The sequence below is a fragment of the Parambassis ranga genome, chromosome 19 (assembly GCF_900634625.1).
Source record: "Parambassis ranga chromosome 19, fParRan2.1, whole genome shotgun sequence".
In the NCBI taxonomy this organism is placed as follows: domain Eukaryota; kingdom Metazoa; phylum Chordata; class Actinopteri; family Ambassidae; genus Parambassis; species Parambassis ranga.
The window spans coordinates 5,803,240-5,821,759 of NC_041039.1; the positions used below are offsets into that span (position 1 = coordinate 5,803,240).

The following is an 18,520-nucleotide window of genomic DNA, read 5'->3' on the forward strand; positions in this document are numbered from 1 at the left end:
ATATTCTAGTTGAAAATCTTTATTCATTGCATAGTGGAATACATTGAACAAAATAACATAAAAATGATCAATGTAAATCAAAATGATCCCATGGCCCATGTGTGGCCTCCACGTGCCTGTATGACCTCCCTGCAATGTCTGGGCATGCTCCTGATGAGGCGGTGGATGTTGTCCTGAGGGATCTCCACCCAGACCTGGATTAAAGCATCATTCATCTCCTGGACAGTTTGTGGTGCAACGTAGTGTTGGTGGATGGAACAAGACATGATGTCCCAGATGTGCTCGATTAGATTCAGGTCTAGGGAATGGGCAGAGCAGTCAATAGCATCAATGCCTTCATCATGCAGGAACTGCTGACACACTTCAGCCTCATGAGGCCTAGCATTGTCATGAATCAGAAGGAACCCATATGGTCTCACAAAGGGTCTTAGGATCTCATTCCAGTACCTAATGGCAGTGAGGGTAACTCTGGCTGGCACATGGAGGGCTGTTAGGCCCTCCAAAGAAATGCTTCCCCACAACATCACTGACCCACCGCCAAACCGATTATGCTGGAGAATGTTACATGCACCAGAAAGTTCTCCATGGCATCAGCTGCACTACCTGAGCAACTTGTGTGGGTTGTAGACACCACCTCATGCTACCTCTAGGGGTGAGAGCACTGACAAAATGCAAAAGTGATCAAACATCAGGCAGAAAGGATGAGAACAGAGAAATGGTCTGTGGTCAGCACCTGCAGAACCTCTCCTTTATAGGGTTTGTCTTGATAATTGCCTCTCATTTCCACCTGTTGTCTACCATTTGCACAACAGTAGCTGAAATTGATTCACAATCAGTGTTGCTTCCTAACTGGACAGGCTGATTTTACAGAAGTGTGACTGACTTGGAGTTACAGTGAGTTAAGCGTTCCCTTTTGAGAAGTCCATTTCAAAACAAATGAGCTACACATCTGCATAACTGCTGTTCAGCTAAAATCGAAGCAGACAAGCTTCAAAACTGACTTTTGTGATAAAAAATATCCTAGTCATTTGTTGACTTGTACTTAAGATGTAGACTGTAATTATGTTTGGTATTATTAAACTATTATAATAATACTGATATTTATACATCTATATTTTTCATTTAGAGTTAGATGGAGGCTAATTACACCTCACAAAATAATTGGGTTTCACAGCATCATAGTAATTAAAGGAAGCTTTCTGATGGTCTGTGTGAGTCCACCAGTAAGTTTGGCTTTAACACTGTCATTTGTTTTTATGTACAAACGGTACAATTACTGCTATAATTTAATGCACGGGTTAACGTTATGTTGTTGATCTGGTGCTGGATAGAGATACACGCTTGTTTACGCACACTTGAGAAAGCTTTTACAATCAATGTCTGCCTGTTAGACAAACACTTATCTGACTCCTGGGAACAACAACAATCACCGCACATCCAGTCACTATGCAAACAGCGAGCAAGGTCAATAAGTTCTCCTTCCACTTTGTCCCCCTGCAGGAAATCAGCGATACAGAGATCCTGGAGCTTACCCACAGTGCATTGGGACGAATGACAGTGATCCGGCAGATCTTTCCCTTGTGGAAGGACAGCAGCACCCGCTGTATGAGGCAGAACCACCGGATCTCCTCGCTCCTGTGCGACCCGCAGGAAGGATACCTGCAGAACCTGGAGGTAAAATCACTACTATTATTATTCCTGCACATTCAAAATGTTAATATGCTAATTTATCCATCACACGTTAGTCAGAAAAAAACTGATTTTCCCTTGTAATCAGCATACAACTGATGCACGGGCATCTTTTCTGATTTATTTTCTTTTATTTCATACATAAAATTTCATTTATTGAACACAATTTTGTTGAATTGATCTTTTCATGATTTCTGACACCTTAATTGTTCCTCATCTCTCTCCTTTGTGGATAAAAGACCTTTAAACCATAGGCGTCGCTACCATTATATCAGAGGGGGACGTGTCCCCCCCCCACATTTTAAAACGGCCCGTTTGGACCCCCCCACATTTAGTGAGTAGGAAACTCCACCTAACGCTGTTTCGATTGCTCGTGAAAAACTCCGTTCCACTTGGTTCATAAGAGAATAACCTCACCGCTGAAATCCACTCCATGTTTTCCTGGTTACCACAGCGCTGCAATACCGTTACTATAGTAACGGACCTAACAAAGCCAGTGGCTTTTTTCGAGCGAGCATAAAACACCGTAAAGAGAACCGTCAGTGGTCGAAGCTGGAGGAGGTAACTTCAGTGTCATCCCACAAAGTCCAGCTCATGCTAAAGCCTGACTGTTTGTAACATGGCCCCAGGAGACGTTAGGTTGATGTTAAATCAACTTAGAAAAGTTGGGAGGAAGCTACTGTTTACTCTCAGTTACAGTAGACGGTATTATTTGTCTGACGACATGTTGTTGCCTTTTCTGCTCCCTCCCCACACACAATGGACATGAGGAGATTCCTAACAAAGACACGGAGAGTTAGAGTTATTTTCAGCATTAACCCATATTGTAATAAGGTCAGGTTAGCCCCTGTTAGCCTGCTAGCTTCAGCCTCGCCGAGCCAGTGCACATAGCCACCTGCTCCTATTCTTATCAGCAAGAATAAAATACATGTGATGGACCGTCAGGACACAGTGGAGCATTACATGAACAGGGAAACACTGATGTAGCAGAAAAGGCAGGGCATCATTATAAACACATCCACAAGGTTTGTTGTGAATTGAGCAGTTTTTTAAGCAAATAAAATAAAGACATGCATCTTTTTGTAAGTTAGTATTTTTAGTGTTTCATTATTATCTGCATTAAGCAGTTTGGTTCATTTTTCTATGGGATTTGCCAGTTTTTCATCTTTGTAAATGAGAGAAGGCCTCAGATATGGAGGCTGTTAGTGTAGTAGCACCAGTATGTTTGACAAAACTGTTGTTTCACTTGGAATTAGTTTCTGTTTGTCACCGAGTTTTTGTTGAATCTGTCTCTGAAATAGTCATTAAGTGTTTACTTCTGTAGGTAAAATAGTTTAACAACCTGTTAAAATCCACAGGAAATCGCAACTACTTCATATTATTATATTATATTTCATAATATACTGATGTGCTTTTTTTCACCACCCACCCACAGAAGGTGTCCCCCCCACATTTTTAATGCTTCCTACGCCACTGCTTTAAACAGATGACAAAATTACATTAAACAGTCAAACACAAAGAATTATATGCATGTTGTTCCTCGGTCAGATTTTTCCATAATAAGAGTGTTGAAGGAAGGTAAAAGAATAAAAGATTTAGAAAATTAATTAGTTAGTTTGAGGGCACAATTTAGTAATTAAGGCAAAAATTATTCATCACTGGACACAAATTATTAAATTGAAAAGGAAAAAAGGAATGTAATGAGCAAGATTCCTCTTGCTGTCTTACATTACCGTTATTCTTCCTCCTAGTGTGCTATGCCGAAATCTGTATTAAAACCCCTTTGTGTTTTCTTTGTGGTGAAGATCGTCCTCTACATTTGACCCACCCAAACTTTTTCTAGCTCCGCCTTAGGGGGCCAGTCATTGGTTCAGTCAGCGACAGAAGCATTCCTCTGCATTTATGCTTAGCACACATATCAAAGTCTTCACCCTGTGATGTTGAAACACACATCCATAAATTCATGAGCGCATTCATAAGTTTGCCCACCCACACGAGGACCATACACTTACAGTATACAGAGCGCCGAGGCTGTCAGATCAGATTTTAGCGTTCAGATATCAGCTAAATGTTAAACGAGGATACTCAAAGTTTCCTGCAGTCTACAGGAGAGGAGACACACTGAGCAGTGAATGTGGTCTGAAGACGCCGACATCACAGCCACTAGGAGGGAGTAAAAATTACAATATTATCTACACTATTTAAGTGTTTACTATTTAATCAACTCATGTTGTTGCCTGCAAGGGAATCGAATAAGCAATCAAAACCGCATTTATTAATTTAGCATCATTAGTTTGTAAATGAACTTTTGGTCACAAGGTAAATATTCTCTCAGTAATTTCGATCTTGTAGCTCCAATCCTCTGATTGTATATGCTGTGAACATGTGTAGAGGCTTTTCCTCTGTGAATACAGCTGCCTGCTGCAGCTGAAAATGACACCGTCAGAGCGTTGACAGTAAATTAAAACAGTAAAGCTGTAGCCTGACAGCTAAACAATCATCTGGAAGTCACTATAAACCTCAGAGAAGTTGCAGATTCAGCTGATTCTGCAGATGCAGATGCCTTTCACATTACCTTGTTATATAAAAATCTGACCTTGATGAGTGTGAGAAGTCTTTAAATAGCCACTGTTCATGTCCTGTTATGTGCCAAAGATCTAAGAACAGCAAAGTTTTTTGCTGCATTACAGCATGCAGGTGCTGCTTTTGTTCTGTTGTAAGTAATTTAAACTGTGGACACACAAAGATTGCACAATGAATGCTCTGCAAGGTACAAAACAATTCACCTCCGACACATGCACTGACTATTATTTCTACTTGTGAAATACCACAGTGATGTGTGGTTTTGACATTTAAAGGCAGCAAACAGAACAATTACTGTAATTCACACTGACAAATGTTGTGTTTTTTTCTGGCTTGTTTTGACATTTGTGGAGATGAGTGTAGTTTTTGGACATCACAGCTGGGTCAGTACACGGATGTCACAACACTGTCTCCTGTGTGTCTCTTTTTTCTCATCCTTTGTCTTTCTTTTGTTTCTTTTCCTTTATTTTCACCTTCTGTCTTCTCTCTTCCACCTCAATGTCTTGTGATGACGTTTACTATTATATTTTAATGCCAAACATTCCTTTTGTGGTTTTCTCTTTACTTCTCCTCCCTATCCTCATATTTTATTCCTTCCTCTCCATCACCTTCACCTTCATCTCTCTTTGCCCTCACCAGAAGCATTCCAGGAGGCTGGTAAAAATAGCATTTGTCTTAATTAATTCATGTAAAGCAGGGTGAAAGCTGCATTAGGTGAAGACTGTAAGTAAGAAAGTGGTGATGTCTTAATTACAATAAAACATGACAGAGAAGGTATGTGCACATCCTCTATATTTAGATCAAAGCAGGGCAGTCAGAGGAGGCAGAAGAATGTTAACTGTAATATGTACAATCTTGAATGCAGCAATTTTTAACTGTGCAGTGTTTAAATACTCAAATAATTACAGTCTTTTTCCTTTCAGTAGCGATTCATATTTATGAATGAATGTACTCCTCTGATCCATCAGTTGTTACTGCAGCATACCTTCAGGGATTTTTCTGTATGCTTTGTCTCCTGCAATCAATCTCTGGCTTGTTTTTTTTTTATCTTTGTAGCAAAACTTTTCCATCTCAGACAGCCTTTTCTTCTTCTTCACTTTTCTTCTGTGTATCTATGTCGTGCAAAATGTGTTTTCTTCGGATTTAGCCATTTAAAGACAAAAGAGGATGCAGAGAAAAGACACAAGTGTGTGTGTCATGGCCTCAGGCAGCGTGCTGTTTCAACATCATGCCAGTCAGCTGTACTCATCTGGACAGAGCGATGCTCATTTGTCACCCTGCATTTGGTCTCTGCTCCCCGCTTTGGCATTAGTGTGTGTGTTTCGATTTGTCACAGTGTGTTTCCTCTGCCCTCTGAAGCCTTGGGTGAGACAACATGAACACATGTGGACGGGCTGGCTACTAGCTGACTGTCATCACACCATCCCGCCTGTGTGTGTGTGGTGGTGGTGTTAGGTTAGCGCCGGCAGATGATGCAGCTGCGTCACACATGCGCTCAGTGTGTGTGTACTTATACGGCGAGCCACTTTCACATTTAATATGTGCAGCAGAGTGGATGTTTGTATCCATAATTCAGTGCTTTCTGGTGAAAATGAACATTTCAGATATTCATATCGTTCTTCTGAGTACTGTTCAAGTGGCGCCACTTTTGCTGCTCGTGACAATTGTAATTTCAGCCACAGAACATCCATGCAATCTGTAATAGAATTTTTGTTGCTAGTCACAATTTCAAAGTCGGAATTGAATTATTGAGACTATTAATGTAAATATGAATATCCATTAAGTCATCTATGACTAAAATCATCTCTGAAGAATTAAATTATCTGTAATACACAACTGTACTGTGCTATTTTTGCCTGCATTTTAAAATCAGTTTTATATGGCTTCCACCCCCTCCAGGTGTCCAACCTCTACCTGTACGATAGCGTATTGATGCTGGCCAACGCCTTCTACAGGAAATTGGAGGACAGGAAGTGGCACAGTATGGCCAGCCTTAACTGCATCAGGAAATCCACCAAGCCCTGGAATGGAGGCTGGTCAATGCTGGAGACCATCCAGAAGGTAAAAATTAATGATGCACTCAGAGCAAGAATAGAGAAGAAAATCGCATGTGTGAAACAAACAAAACTTTTGTTTTTGCTCCTTTTTTTTCATGAGCTGAAGTCAAAGATCTAAAATGATTTCAATGTACACAAAAGGCCTATTTCTCTCAGGGGTCAGAAAACCAGTCAGGTCTGGTGTGACCACCATTTACCCCACGCAGCACAATACATCTCCTTCGCATAGAGTTGACCAGGTTGTTGATTGTGACCTGTGGAATGTTGGTCCACTCCTCTTCATTGGCTGTGCGAAGTTGCTGGATATTGGCAGGAACTGGAACATGCGGTCGTATACGCCAATCCAGAGCATCCCAAAGATGCTCAATGGGTGACATATCCAGTGTGTATGCAAGAACTTGGATGTTTTCAGCTTCCAGGAGTTGTGTACAGATCCTTGCATCATGGAGCCGTGCATAATCATGCTGCAACATGAGGTGATGCTCGTGGATGAATGGCACAACAACAGGCTATAGCATTTTGTCACGGTATCTCTGTGCATTCAAAATGGCATCATTAAAATGCACCTGTGTTCGTTCATACCATAACCATAACCATGGACTACCAGATCCACAATGTTCACCCACACAACGCTATACATGCTGTCTGCCATCTGCCCTGTACAGTGAAAACTGGGATTAATCTTTGAAGAGAACACCTCTCCAAAGTGACATTACAATGTTACGATGACAAACTGTTTGTGCAGAAATTCTTTGGTTATGCAAACCAGTTGTTGCATCTGGTCTCAGACAATTTTGGAGGTGAACATGCTGGATGTGGGCTGGTGTGGTTACACGTGGGCTGCAGAAGCAGGTTGGATTTAATGCCAAATTCTCTGAAACTCCTTTGGAGACAGAAATGAACATTTTCTGCAGTCAGCATGCCAACTGACATCTTGCGACATCTGTGGCATTGTGCTGTGTGATAAAACTGCACATTTTAGAGTGGCCTTTTATTGTTGGCCAGCCTTTGTAATAATCATGCTGTGTAATCAATATCTTGATCAGCCACACCTGTCAGGTAGATGGGTTATCCTGGCAAAGGAGAAGCACTCACTAACACAGATTTAGACAGATTTATTGACAATATTTAAGAGAAATAGGCCTTTTGTTTATATAGAAAACATTATAGAGCTTTGAGCTCAGCTCACTGAAAAAGTGTTGCCTTAAATATTTTTGTTCAGTGTACATCATCACACAAATATTTAGCCTTTTTTTTATTTTTTTTGCCTTAATGGTGTCACTTTATTTCGTTATTTTCAACAGATAAAATGAATAAATACAAAAATAAAACATTTTGTTTTATTAAATTCAAACAATGAAGTGTTCATCAAACACCCACTTCATTTCAAACGTTTTCTGTATCTGATTAAAAGAAATTGTAGAGTCTGAAGATAGTTTCATGCCAACATTAAATAAAAGAATAAACAACTCCTTTGTTAACAGATTATAAATCAAACATGAAGCCTTGCTGATGAAACAAGAGAGTCATTCAGCCCATCTCTGACGGGCATCTAAATGGCACTGTGCAACCTGGAGACTCACTCTCACAGTCTAATTGGTGAAAGATGCTTCTCAGACGTGCTGATGAGTCCCTCAGAGCACAAATGGCTGCGTTTTATTAAAAAACATCAGTTTGTTTCTTTTGACATGTATCAGGGTAATAACCACAGAGCTTGTTAGAAGATCTTTGCTGCTCTCCCTATTTATTATTCTCATGTATATGTACACACCGAGACAGAGATGCAGGCGGCCGCTAGCAGCTATGATGCCCTCAATAAAGTATGTTTTTTTTGCTGAAATAATCCCCAGCAATGCCCAAAATGTCACTCCGGAAAATACGACGTCTAATGTAAATATCATGCTTCATTTTGAAACTAGAATACATGTACCTGTTGCTTTGATACAGCAGAAAATTATCAACCCTCATTGTGTGTTAACTGAATTCACAATTAGGGCTGGGCAATTAACCAAAAATATATCGAAACTGACATTTAGATCCTCTACCCGACGTAATTTTACTTTTACGTTTACGTATAATTCGGTTTTTACTTTTCTGTGATGTCCCCTTGCTGCAAAAATCAAATAAAAGTGCTTTGTAGAGCTTGTAACATATCCAGAGAACAGAGAAATCTGTTCGTGTTCCAGAGGTGGCAAGAACAATAACAAACTTATCATACTTCACGAGAAACGAAAAAGTCACACACGCATACAGGTTCTGAAGACGTCTCACTGCTGAACGTCGGCAGAAGCAGCAGTTTAGGTGAATGTTTGAAGCTGAGATATTTGGGAAACAAGCAAAACCGAGAAATACCAAATATTAGCAACATCTTGCTCCTAAACTGCGGCTTCTGCCGTTCAGCAGCGTAACGTCAACCTGTGTCTGTGTCTGTGTGTGTGCGCGCTGCAGCGGGAGGACCAAACGAGGAGTAATGCACACACGTTTCTCGTGAATTATGCAAAGTCCGGGCCGAAACAACTACTAGTGGAGTATGTAACAAGTCACGTGACTGGGTCTCTTTTATTTAGTCTGCCTTCACTCAAAGCGAAGCCATGAGCGAAGCTGACGTTGAGCATATTTAACTACCCCCCCCCCCCCCCCCCCCAAAAAATAAATAAATAAATAAATAAATAAATAAAAATAATAGTCGCTCATTAATTGTTAATTGAGAAAAATGCTTCAATTAATCATGATATTGATTTTAAGTAATATCGACAGATAGTTTTCGTTTGAGGTAAAACACATGCAGACTGTCCATCCAAGTGACTACATAACATGTAAGTTATTTTTGATTTCGTATTCTTTAATTTGAAGACAACCTTGGAATTTTTTTAAAAAATAGCGAGAAAGGGGAAAAAATGAAACATTTTCATCCATTCATCTTCTGAACCTGCTTTGTCCTGCATTGAAGCCTTTCCCAGCTATATACAATGGTACGCAAAATTTTGGGCACCCCTTGGGAAAATCACTGCACACTCTGCATCAGCACCTCAAAGAGTTAATTCCAATAATATGTAGTTTTGCTGTAACAGCTTGTAGACGCATCCTATAGCCACAGACAAGTTCAGCCAGCAGTTACCTAGGTTAATTAGCCTTTTTTATGATGTTGCCAGTCCATCGCAGGGCAACATAGATAAATAAACAACCATTCACTCACATGAGGGTAATTTAGAGTCACCAGTTAACCTAACAAGCATGCCTTAAGAATGTGTGAGGGAGCCTGCACAGGGACAACAGGCAAACTCCACACAGAAAGGCCACAGCTGAAATTTAATAAGATACCTATTAGCTGTGAGGCAACAGCGCTAAACACTGCACCACTGTCCTGCCCCAAAAAGAAAAATTTAAAAATCCAATAATACCAATAGTGTATATGAGGAAGCATTTTTGTTTGTTAGTAGCTGAGACCTATCACACAGCAATAGAGGTCATAGAAATGTTTGGAAACGAATACACATTTATCCCATTTTCTCCATGATAATGCATTGGAAATCTGCCTGGTCCATACAGATTAGTTAGAATACTTTGACACCACAACTTCATCAGTTTACAAGAATCCACTGCTCAACAGAGATGTCAACAAGATTATTTATCACCTAGCAGAGACCTCATTTTTTAGTAAGAACCTGTTCTGTCCCATTTTATCGAGTTTTGTATCTGAGTGAAGGACAGCCAATGCAGCATCTCTTAGCATTGTGCTTATTTTTTAAAAGCATAGAAATAACAAAGTAATATAATTAGGAACTAGAATTAGCAACTAGAAAAATAAACTAAAGAGGGTGAAGTTGTGCTGGTTGCTAGGCAACAGCAAAAGACAGGAAGTAGAGAGAGACTCTACATGAGCAGCTTTAACACACACAAAACATGATGTCATTAGTGTGCCGCATCTCTTTTTCATATCACCTCCTCTTGTGTATGAGGAATGTTTGCGTTTTTGCCTTTAACATCATTTTCTCTTGCTGCCTGCTCTGACTGCGCTGATGAAATGGAAAATGACTTTGAGAGAAAATGACACACACAGAGTGAAAAATGGAGCACACTTTAACTTTTTTTTAAAAATGCATCACAACTCACAAGAACCTGATGTCACTCACTCTCAACTCTAACCAGGTGCATGAAAGTGCAAGATTATTTTCACGCCTGGAAGCATCGCTGGCTCCGTAAGCAAACCAAACCAAAACATTTTCAAACATTTTCAAACATTACTGTCCTGCGGGTGACTGTGATGGCGACCTTTGCGGCTGACAGAGGAACATTTAGTCGGCCTGCCTGCTGTGACGGGTATCTTCAGTCTTGCTTTACAGCCAAAATGAACTGATGGAAGTCATGAAATGACATTTCAGCCTTTCGGTGGAACATCACTGCAGTCACAAGCTGAACGCAACTCATTTAGTCAGGCTCTGATGATAATTTATATGGCATGTATCTATCTTTAAACAGCCAGAAAGCAGAACTCACTCATAATGAACTGATCATTAAATAATAGCTGCTGATTAATTACAAGTGGAATAAGAAGGGAATGCATTGTACATCTCTTGTTACATGCATGTGCAGTTCACCTCCCCTGGCGTCTTCCTCATCTTTTCTCTTTCTCTCTGTCTACCCTTCAGGGAAATATCACAGGACTGACAGGTATCATGGACTTTAAGGATAGTGGCTCCAACTCCCACGTCCAGTTTGAGATCCTCGGCTCCAGCTTTAGTGAGACATTTGGCAAGGACATCAAGAGGGTGAGTTTACCTGACTCTTTGAATTCTGTGGTTTTATGTATCAGAACATAATAAAAAAATAATTTAGTAATTAGCAGATCTCAAATAACCACAGGACATGTCACACCAGATCTCCACTCTTGGAAAGATCGGCAACTCTCTGAATGTTAAACAATTGCTTCTCTGAGATCATTGCACTTAAGCAAAAGCAATTGATTAGCAGCACCTAGCTGCTACTTCCTATCTTCCTTCATTACTGCTTCCTTTCTGTGGAAGCAGTATTGGTATGTGCCCACATTTTATACACAGATATATGCTATTCTTTAGCATCGCATGACCAACAAACAAACAAACAGCGGCTCAAACTTTTCCTGGCTGCATCTGATGCAACGTGCTGTCTATTCAGAATTTTAAACCACAGCATGATGGCTGTGGTTGTCTCCAGAATAGTTCAGTGAAAGTGGCACTTAAATAATTTGAGTCATCTGAATCTGCCTTCTTTCTAGATTGCATGTTCATAATTACTCGGCTAGAGTTTTGCAAGGTGCAGATTCATTTGCATAAAGTTCTTTTCAAGAACAACCTTTATTTTTAAGTCCTGATATGTGAAACTGTAGAGTTGAAAAAAGGACGTACTTTCTTTTTACCATGACAGAATCATTTCCGCATCGTAGCTTTAATGTTTCTGATTCACTCAGAGCAAGTTGAGATGTTGGTGCTTCAGTGGAGTGAAACCAGATTTAGTGTCAGATTTTTGTAGCGCCAACAGCTCAGCCTGTTATGCATTTCTGACTCTCTCTTTCACACTCGATTACACACACTTTCTCGCGTTCACATACACCTTTTTTTGCTTTCACACACATTTTTTGTCTCATGCACACATTTACACGTCCATCCCCACCACTTCTTTAGCCACCTGTTAAACAAACACTAGTACCCATGTACATATTAACACAACATAGTTGAGTCAGAGTTGGGAACCTAACGTGCTGACCTGTTTGGAGAAACTGCTATTGCACAGAGACTCTCCCATTCTGTTTGTTTGCACAGAGCAGCCTGACAGCGCTGCCTTGTACTGCACAGTGGAGCGCTGCGGGCTGTTGTTGTTGTGGATGCAGTTGAATGTCATCAGTTATCATGTCGGACATAGTGAAACAGTGCAGTAACGCATAGCCTTCACAGACAGGGAACCTGAACTCAGTGTTTCTAAAAACCCACTCCTTCTCTGCTTCATTAAACTTTTGGTTTTATGCAGTATGCAATAATAAATGTGCAGAATACTCATCTGTGCCCCGCCGCCGATGAATGTTTATGATGTAACTTCTTTGTTTAAAGTTGGGAAAGTATTTGTAGGACATTGAGTTACACAGACAGCTGTGCATGTAAAAGCTATGGCGAGTCAAGTGAATCCGAAGAGAGTTTTTTAATCAACTGAAGGTACAACAAACATTACTTTTCCCCATATATGTGACATGTACATTATGTCCAGGAACAACGTGTGCATCCATCTCAGCAAGCAATTAGAATCTCATGAAGCACCTCACACTGTCACACACTTCAACATATTAGACGCTTTTGGTAGCAGCCCTAACCCAAGTGATACCATGAACTCTGCTAACAAAGGAGATGGCGCTACGACAAGCTTGATTTTTCAAGCAAAATATGCTGCTGTTCAAGAGTTCTAAAACATCAGCTGTTTTTTATTGTTCCACCAGTAATGATTATATAATGTATTGAATTTGATAGGAGCCCTGTCTCACATCATCTCAACAGTGTAGATTAGCATATAACATATTCGTTAAAATAGTAACACAACTAATAATTAGTTACTTTTATAATGATGTAACTCAGTTACTGATTCAGTGACTTTTTGGGAGAAGTAACTATAACAAGTTACTTTTTTGAAGTAACATGCCCAACTCTGGTCACTACTAGTAAATCTCTGCCAGCAACTCTTTTCTTTGAGGCTGACACAGAATGCACTGGTATGTCCATGAATCATTTTTGGGCCCTCTCAATTCAAACTTATCTTTTAAATACAGCCACTGGTGGCTCAGTTCATCGGAGGCTGACTCTGGATCCATGTTCAATGGTAAGGTTAGCTACAGAGGACAGGAGGCCAGTGACAGTCTAGTCTCATTCTGTGCTGCTGCCAAACGCATTGGAGCTGATAGAGGTTTAAACTTTGGAAATACAACGCAATCCATACCTTTGTAACAAAAACATTGTAGAAATGTAGTGGAGTAGAAATGATAGATAATAGCTGCAGAATGTTAAAGTAAAAGTCTAACGTATGCACTATTATTTTTAATTAAGTAAAGGATAGATACGCAAAATTTACTTAAGTACAGTACAGAAGTACAAACAGTTCCACCACTGAAGATCAGTGAGGTATTTTGGCCCTAAGCTTTTTGTGATTCATGTGTCTGCTCTTGACTTGAGATCTTTTACTGCTGTCTAATTGGCCTTCTAGAAAACGTTATTTTTTTTCCAAATCCTGCTGTAAGTGATAGTAGGTTGAGTTTGTAATTGTTTTAATGTGGCTGTTCAATTTCAGTTCCATGACTACGCCTAGGTGTGTGTGGTTTTTATCATTTCTGACTGAAGCTGAGCACTGACTCCTGGCTTCTATTTTGCAGCAAAAACTTCAGTTTCACTTCAGTTTTGTTTTCAATTTAACTGAAGAAAATGACCAAATCTACAAGCTACAATTGCCTTTTGGTGGGAAATATTATGAAAATGTTAACTTAAGGTTTTGTAAAATTACTTTTTTTCATCTTTATGGTTTCAGTCGTCTGTTGTCTTTGATATAAATCTACATAGCTTTCTAGAAATGCTCATTATAACTGCAACACGCCTGGTTTATAATACAAATAGCAAAATTGTCTTTGTACCTGTTTATATTAGCGTCAAACTGATCATTGTCTCACAGCTGATTACTGTCAAATCTTGACCGCGTGAAAACTGAACGTCTGTTGCTGCATGGATGCCATTTTAAGAAGGATAAAATTGCTTTGTTAGATAACAGCAGCATTATCTCATGAGTTTTAACTATTGCATCTCCATTAGTGCCTCACGGGAGCTACAGTTGTGGAGCAGGGCAGATTTACAGTACTGTGTCTCTCTTTGTGTACAAAGACAGTTTATGCAACATGGAGTGCGAACAGTTCTCACTTTATTAATTTTTTCCAATCACTGAAAAAGTTGCTGTTAAGAATTGTGAACATTCATCCGTTGCCATCAAAGCACCTAGTTTCTAACAACATAAATGTGATTTTAATTAACACTCAGAGGAGCTTTAATTTTTAATTTTTTTTTAATTTTTAATTTGCCCTGCAAATACATGTGGATGCTATCTTACAATACATTAATCAATAAAGAGGGGCTAGGGAATATAATTAAACTATATGCATGACCTCGCAAGTGATGTGCTGTGCAAGACTGAGTGTGTATTGAATAATGTAACTTACTTTGCCTCAGATAGAACACATGTGTCATTGTATAGAGCAGGAGTGTCCAAAGAATAAATCATACAAAATCAGGAAACAGGAAATTCTTATTTTTATTTTTTTTTTTAAACTCATTGTGTAACGTTTACATGATGTTCTGAGCAGACCATTGTCAGCTCATGCTGTCTGCGTAGTCACAGTGCGTCACATGGTGTTAAAAGACACAGTGGTAATGAAACAATGACGCTATTGCAGTATTCTCAAATTATTGTAAAGAAGTATAAATAACAATTTACATGATTGCAGCTCGCAGGCACTGTGTTAGCGCAAGGGTGTCAGGACACACACACAGGCATAGTTGCTGCAGTAATGAAGATTTAATCACCTAGCTTCTCTTTCTGAGTTATGAGCCCCCCCTTTGTTGCATAATAGCCATTAGGAGAACTCAGGGCCCTCTCCTTTACACACACACACGCACACACTTACCAGCAAGTATCAATACTACTCCCAGCGTGCACAGAAATACATCTGTAGAATAAACACTGACATAATGAAGATGTCCCACTATTTAAACCTCTCACTCGCTCACAGCAGTGACATATTATGTATACTGCTGTGCTTCACATACATGCATTACAGACAGTATTTGTCAACATAAATACATATTTACACCTAAACAATATCATATTTATATTCAAAGAAGGAAAGAGACAACAGAATAGTACTAGCTGTATCCTGTTTATAACTGTGTTTTAGACAGCCTCAAGTGGCCATCTGAGGAACTGCAGGATGTGATGACATTTTTAACACTTCAGACTGACCATAGATTGAATATAACTATGGACGAGTGGTCTGTGATGTCACCAATAGGTTTTTGATTAGCTGTTTCGGGAACCTCTTACAATTGAAAGATGAGTGGAGCTGAGGTGGAGGTGAGGTGGGTGGGCATGATTAGATTGTTAAGCTAATTCAACAAATACTCTAGTGGCTTGTTTAGTTGTACTTTAGTGGCTGGTAGTTGTAACCTGCTAGTGTTGATGATTAATGTTGTTATTTAAGATGAATCAATAGAAATCTGATTTTAAAACAAACAACAAATAGATGAAATGACTTCCTGAATCGGAGCCTAGTAATGGTATTCCTCCTGTTTGTCTTAACTGTCCGGTTTATGAGGTTAAAGTAAAACAGTAACAACAACAACAAAATACATTCACAAATATGTTTAGACAGGTGAGCGGCCCAATATTACATTGGCCTTCAGCATCCTTTGGCTTACACAGATGTTTTTTTTTGAGATACTGATGGCTTTGTGGTTCCATATAAAGGGCACAATGATAGACCCAAATTGTTTAAAATACGATAGCAATTAAACATGTTAGACATTGGAAGTGATGTAGGGAACGTGGCAACACAACTATTTTAATCGCATTAACCTTTTCAACAACAGAAGCTATCTTATTTCTTTAGGCAGTCTAAGTCTGTTTGTGTAAGAGAGAAGTCAAGGCTGGTGTGAGTTTATCCAACACTGCAAAGTTTTCTAGAGTTTGTGATGTGCAGGTGGATGTTTGTCTGGCTGGCGCTGAAATATCAGCAAACACAGTCAATTCATTTTCCCCCTACAGTGTTGGTGTTATCCAAATCTCCATCTCCATCTTTCTGTGCTGTCCACGCCTCTCCTCTCTCCTCCCAGGGCCATTTCTCAAAACAAATTTTCCCCACAGATGAAACACCACTCCCCCCTCCCACCTCCAGATCAGACCTGATAGAGATTGAAATGTTATTTCCCTCTTTCCGTGAAAACTTATGCCGCAGCCCTCTGGTCCTTCAGACCTCCCCCGTGTGTTATCCCATCTATCTGTCCTCACTTTTCTCATCTCATTGACTTTTGATGTGTCTTCCCAGCAATTTGTTGTCGGTAAATCACCCTCCCACGAAAGAAAAAAAAAGATATTTTTTTTCTATCCTCTTCGATCGGCGGCAGCGACCGAACGTGTGTCAGAAGACATTATGCTCTCGCCCACTATCCTCAGAGGGAGTGTCTGCGAGTCACTGTTTTTAATCAGGCGCAGGACAACCACTGGGATGACTACAGCAGACAGATAACCTCTTCCACTTCTAATAGGGCCTGGATTTAGCTGCAGTGGTTTTCAAACTGGGGTCTAAGGACTCTCAGGGGTCCTGCATGGAGTGCTTAACAGGTCACTCAGCAAAATGAGGAAAGATAAGAACTATTCAATCAATATTAAATCAGACCATTTGTCAGTTTAATATCTTACCAACAGTTTTGTGTTGTTTTGCATGGATCAAATCACATCAGGGGAGTTTGCTACACTGTGGTAATTTACAATATTAAATGACATATTTGGTCTGCTTTTCAGACTCATTAGTGCGTTTCATATTAACTGTGTACAGTGATACTTGAAAGTTTGTGCACCCTTTAGAAGTGTCTGTATACCATGACCCAAAACTTTAAAACTGATGTTTTTCATTATATTTATGCTGAAATATATAAAATTCAAATGATATATGTAATGAATTATACATGTTGTATTTTAATGCCACTCTGTTTTTCGATCTCTCTTTGTCTCTCTCTTCTCTGTTGTCTCTTCTCTCTCTCTCCTGGCTCATACAGAAGAGCTAAAGAGGTTTGCAGTTATTTTGTTGAGGATAGAAATTACCCACCCATTTGTCTATAATGGGGACTGCACTGTTACCGGCCCTTCTGAAATGAATCCATTAGAAATGTTGGAGAACGAAAATGAGCCTCAGACGGTACTAATTTCAAATCCCGGAGGTAATTTAGAGCCGTTAACAACAATTTGTGCCTTTGAAAACTCGAAGCTTGCTAATTTCTATGAATAATACATATAACAAGATAGATATTTTACTCCCATTTCATTTTTTTTTTCCCAAAGCCACAACGATGGAGCCCTTTTTTTCTTATTAGGCGTGGGCAGTGATGAATGACCGCTGAGCTCTTGGACATCCCATAAAGAGACACCAAATTAGGCTGCCTGATAATGGCAGGGCTGAAAATGAAAAAAAGCAATAATGAAGCAGAATGTGGAAAAACAGATGTAATGTTTGGATTTCAGAAGGGACTAGATATTAGACAGTAATTCAGTCAGAGGCTTTTTCTGTTATTCAACATTTGTGTATCTCAAAGAAACAGCGCATGTTAGGTTATGGGGTTCAGTAATGAATAAAGTTTATATAACTATCAAAGTTACTTCCTCCAAATAAACTCAATATCCCTTCTGAACAAAATGCTTTCTAAAGCTCTAATGCGCATGTGTGCTACATCAGCTGTTCAGCAGATAATGAATAATTGTACAAACGCTTTCAGGAGGTAAACAGCATGGTACATGTGCAATTATTGAATATTAAGGTGCATAGAACAGTAGACAATATTTCAGTTACTGTGTTACTGGATATAAACAGTCAGTATGTGCAGGGTACAGTTCATTGTTACAGACTCTTGTCAGCTGAGGAGTCTGATGGCGGAGGGAAAGAATAGAGTTCCCTAGTCTGGTAGTCCTACACTTCACACTGCTGTAACTCTGGTCCGAGGGGAAGAGAAGGAACAGACCTTGTTAGGGGTGGGTGGTGTCCATGATGATGGAGTCAGTTTTGCTGTGAACTCTGTGCCGGTAGATGGTCAGGATGGACTCAACAATGCAGCTGTAGAAATTGGATCAATGAAGGTAATTGAAAAACTGGCAGCAATCAATCCATCAATCAATCAATCAAATTATGTTTTAATCATTTAGAGACCCACACACATGCATTTATTATTCATATATGTAGCATCATGATGCCTCTGCTGTAAAAAGTTTACAGCCAGCCAGCTATATACTCACAGTAGAGACATATGTTTGCTTTCACTCTTTGTAGAGACTAGACTGCAGTTTGTGTGTAAAGCTAACTTGAATACTTCAACATGAATACAACTGCAGGTGTAGTCAGCATTAGTTAGCATCTAGGTATGGTATAA

The 18,520-nt window shown here is 39.6% G+C and overlaps 1 protein-coding gene across 1 annotated transcript in view; it reads left to right on the forward strand.

Moving 5' to 3' along the window:
• The window catches only part of grid1b (glutamate receptor, ionotropic, delta 1b), a 445,711-nt gene that overhangs the window by 387,947 nt on the left and 39,244 nt on the right, over positions 1 to 18,520 (forward strand). Inside the window, exons 6-8 of the mRNA XM_028430922.1 lie at positions 1,501 to 1,674; positions 6,172 to 6,333; positions 10,979 to 11,098. Of these exons, the coding sequence (XP_028286723.1) occupies positions 1,501 to 1,674; positions 6,172 to 6,333; positions 10,979 to 11,098 (456 nt within the window). The remainder of the gene's footprint in view (positions 1 to 1,500; positions 1,675 to 6,171; positions 6,334 to 10,978; positions 11,099 to 18,520) is intronic.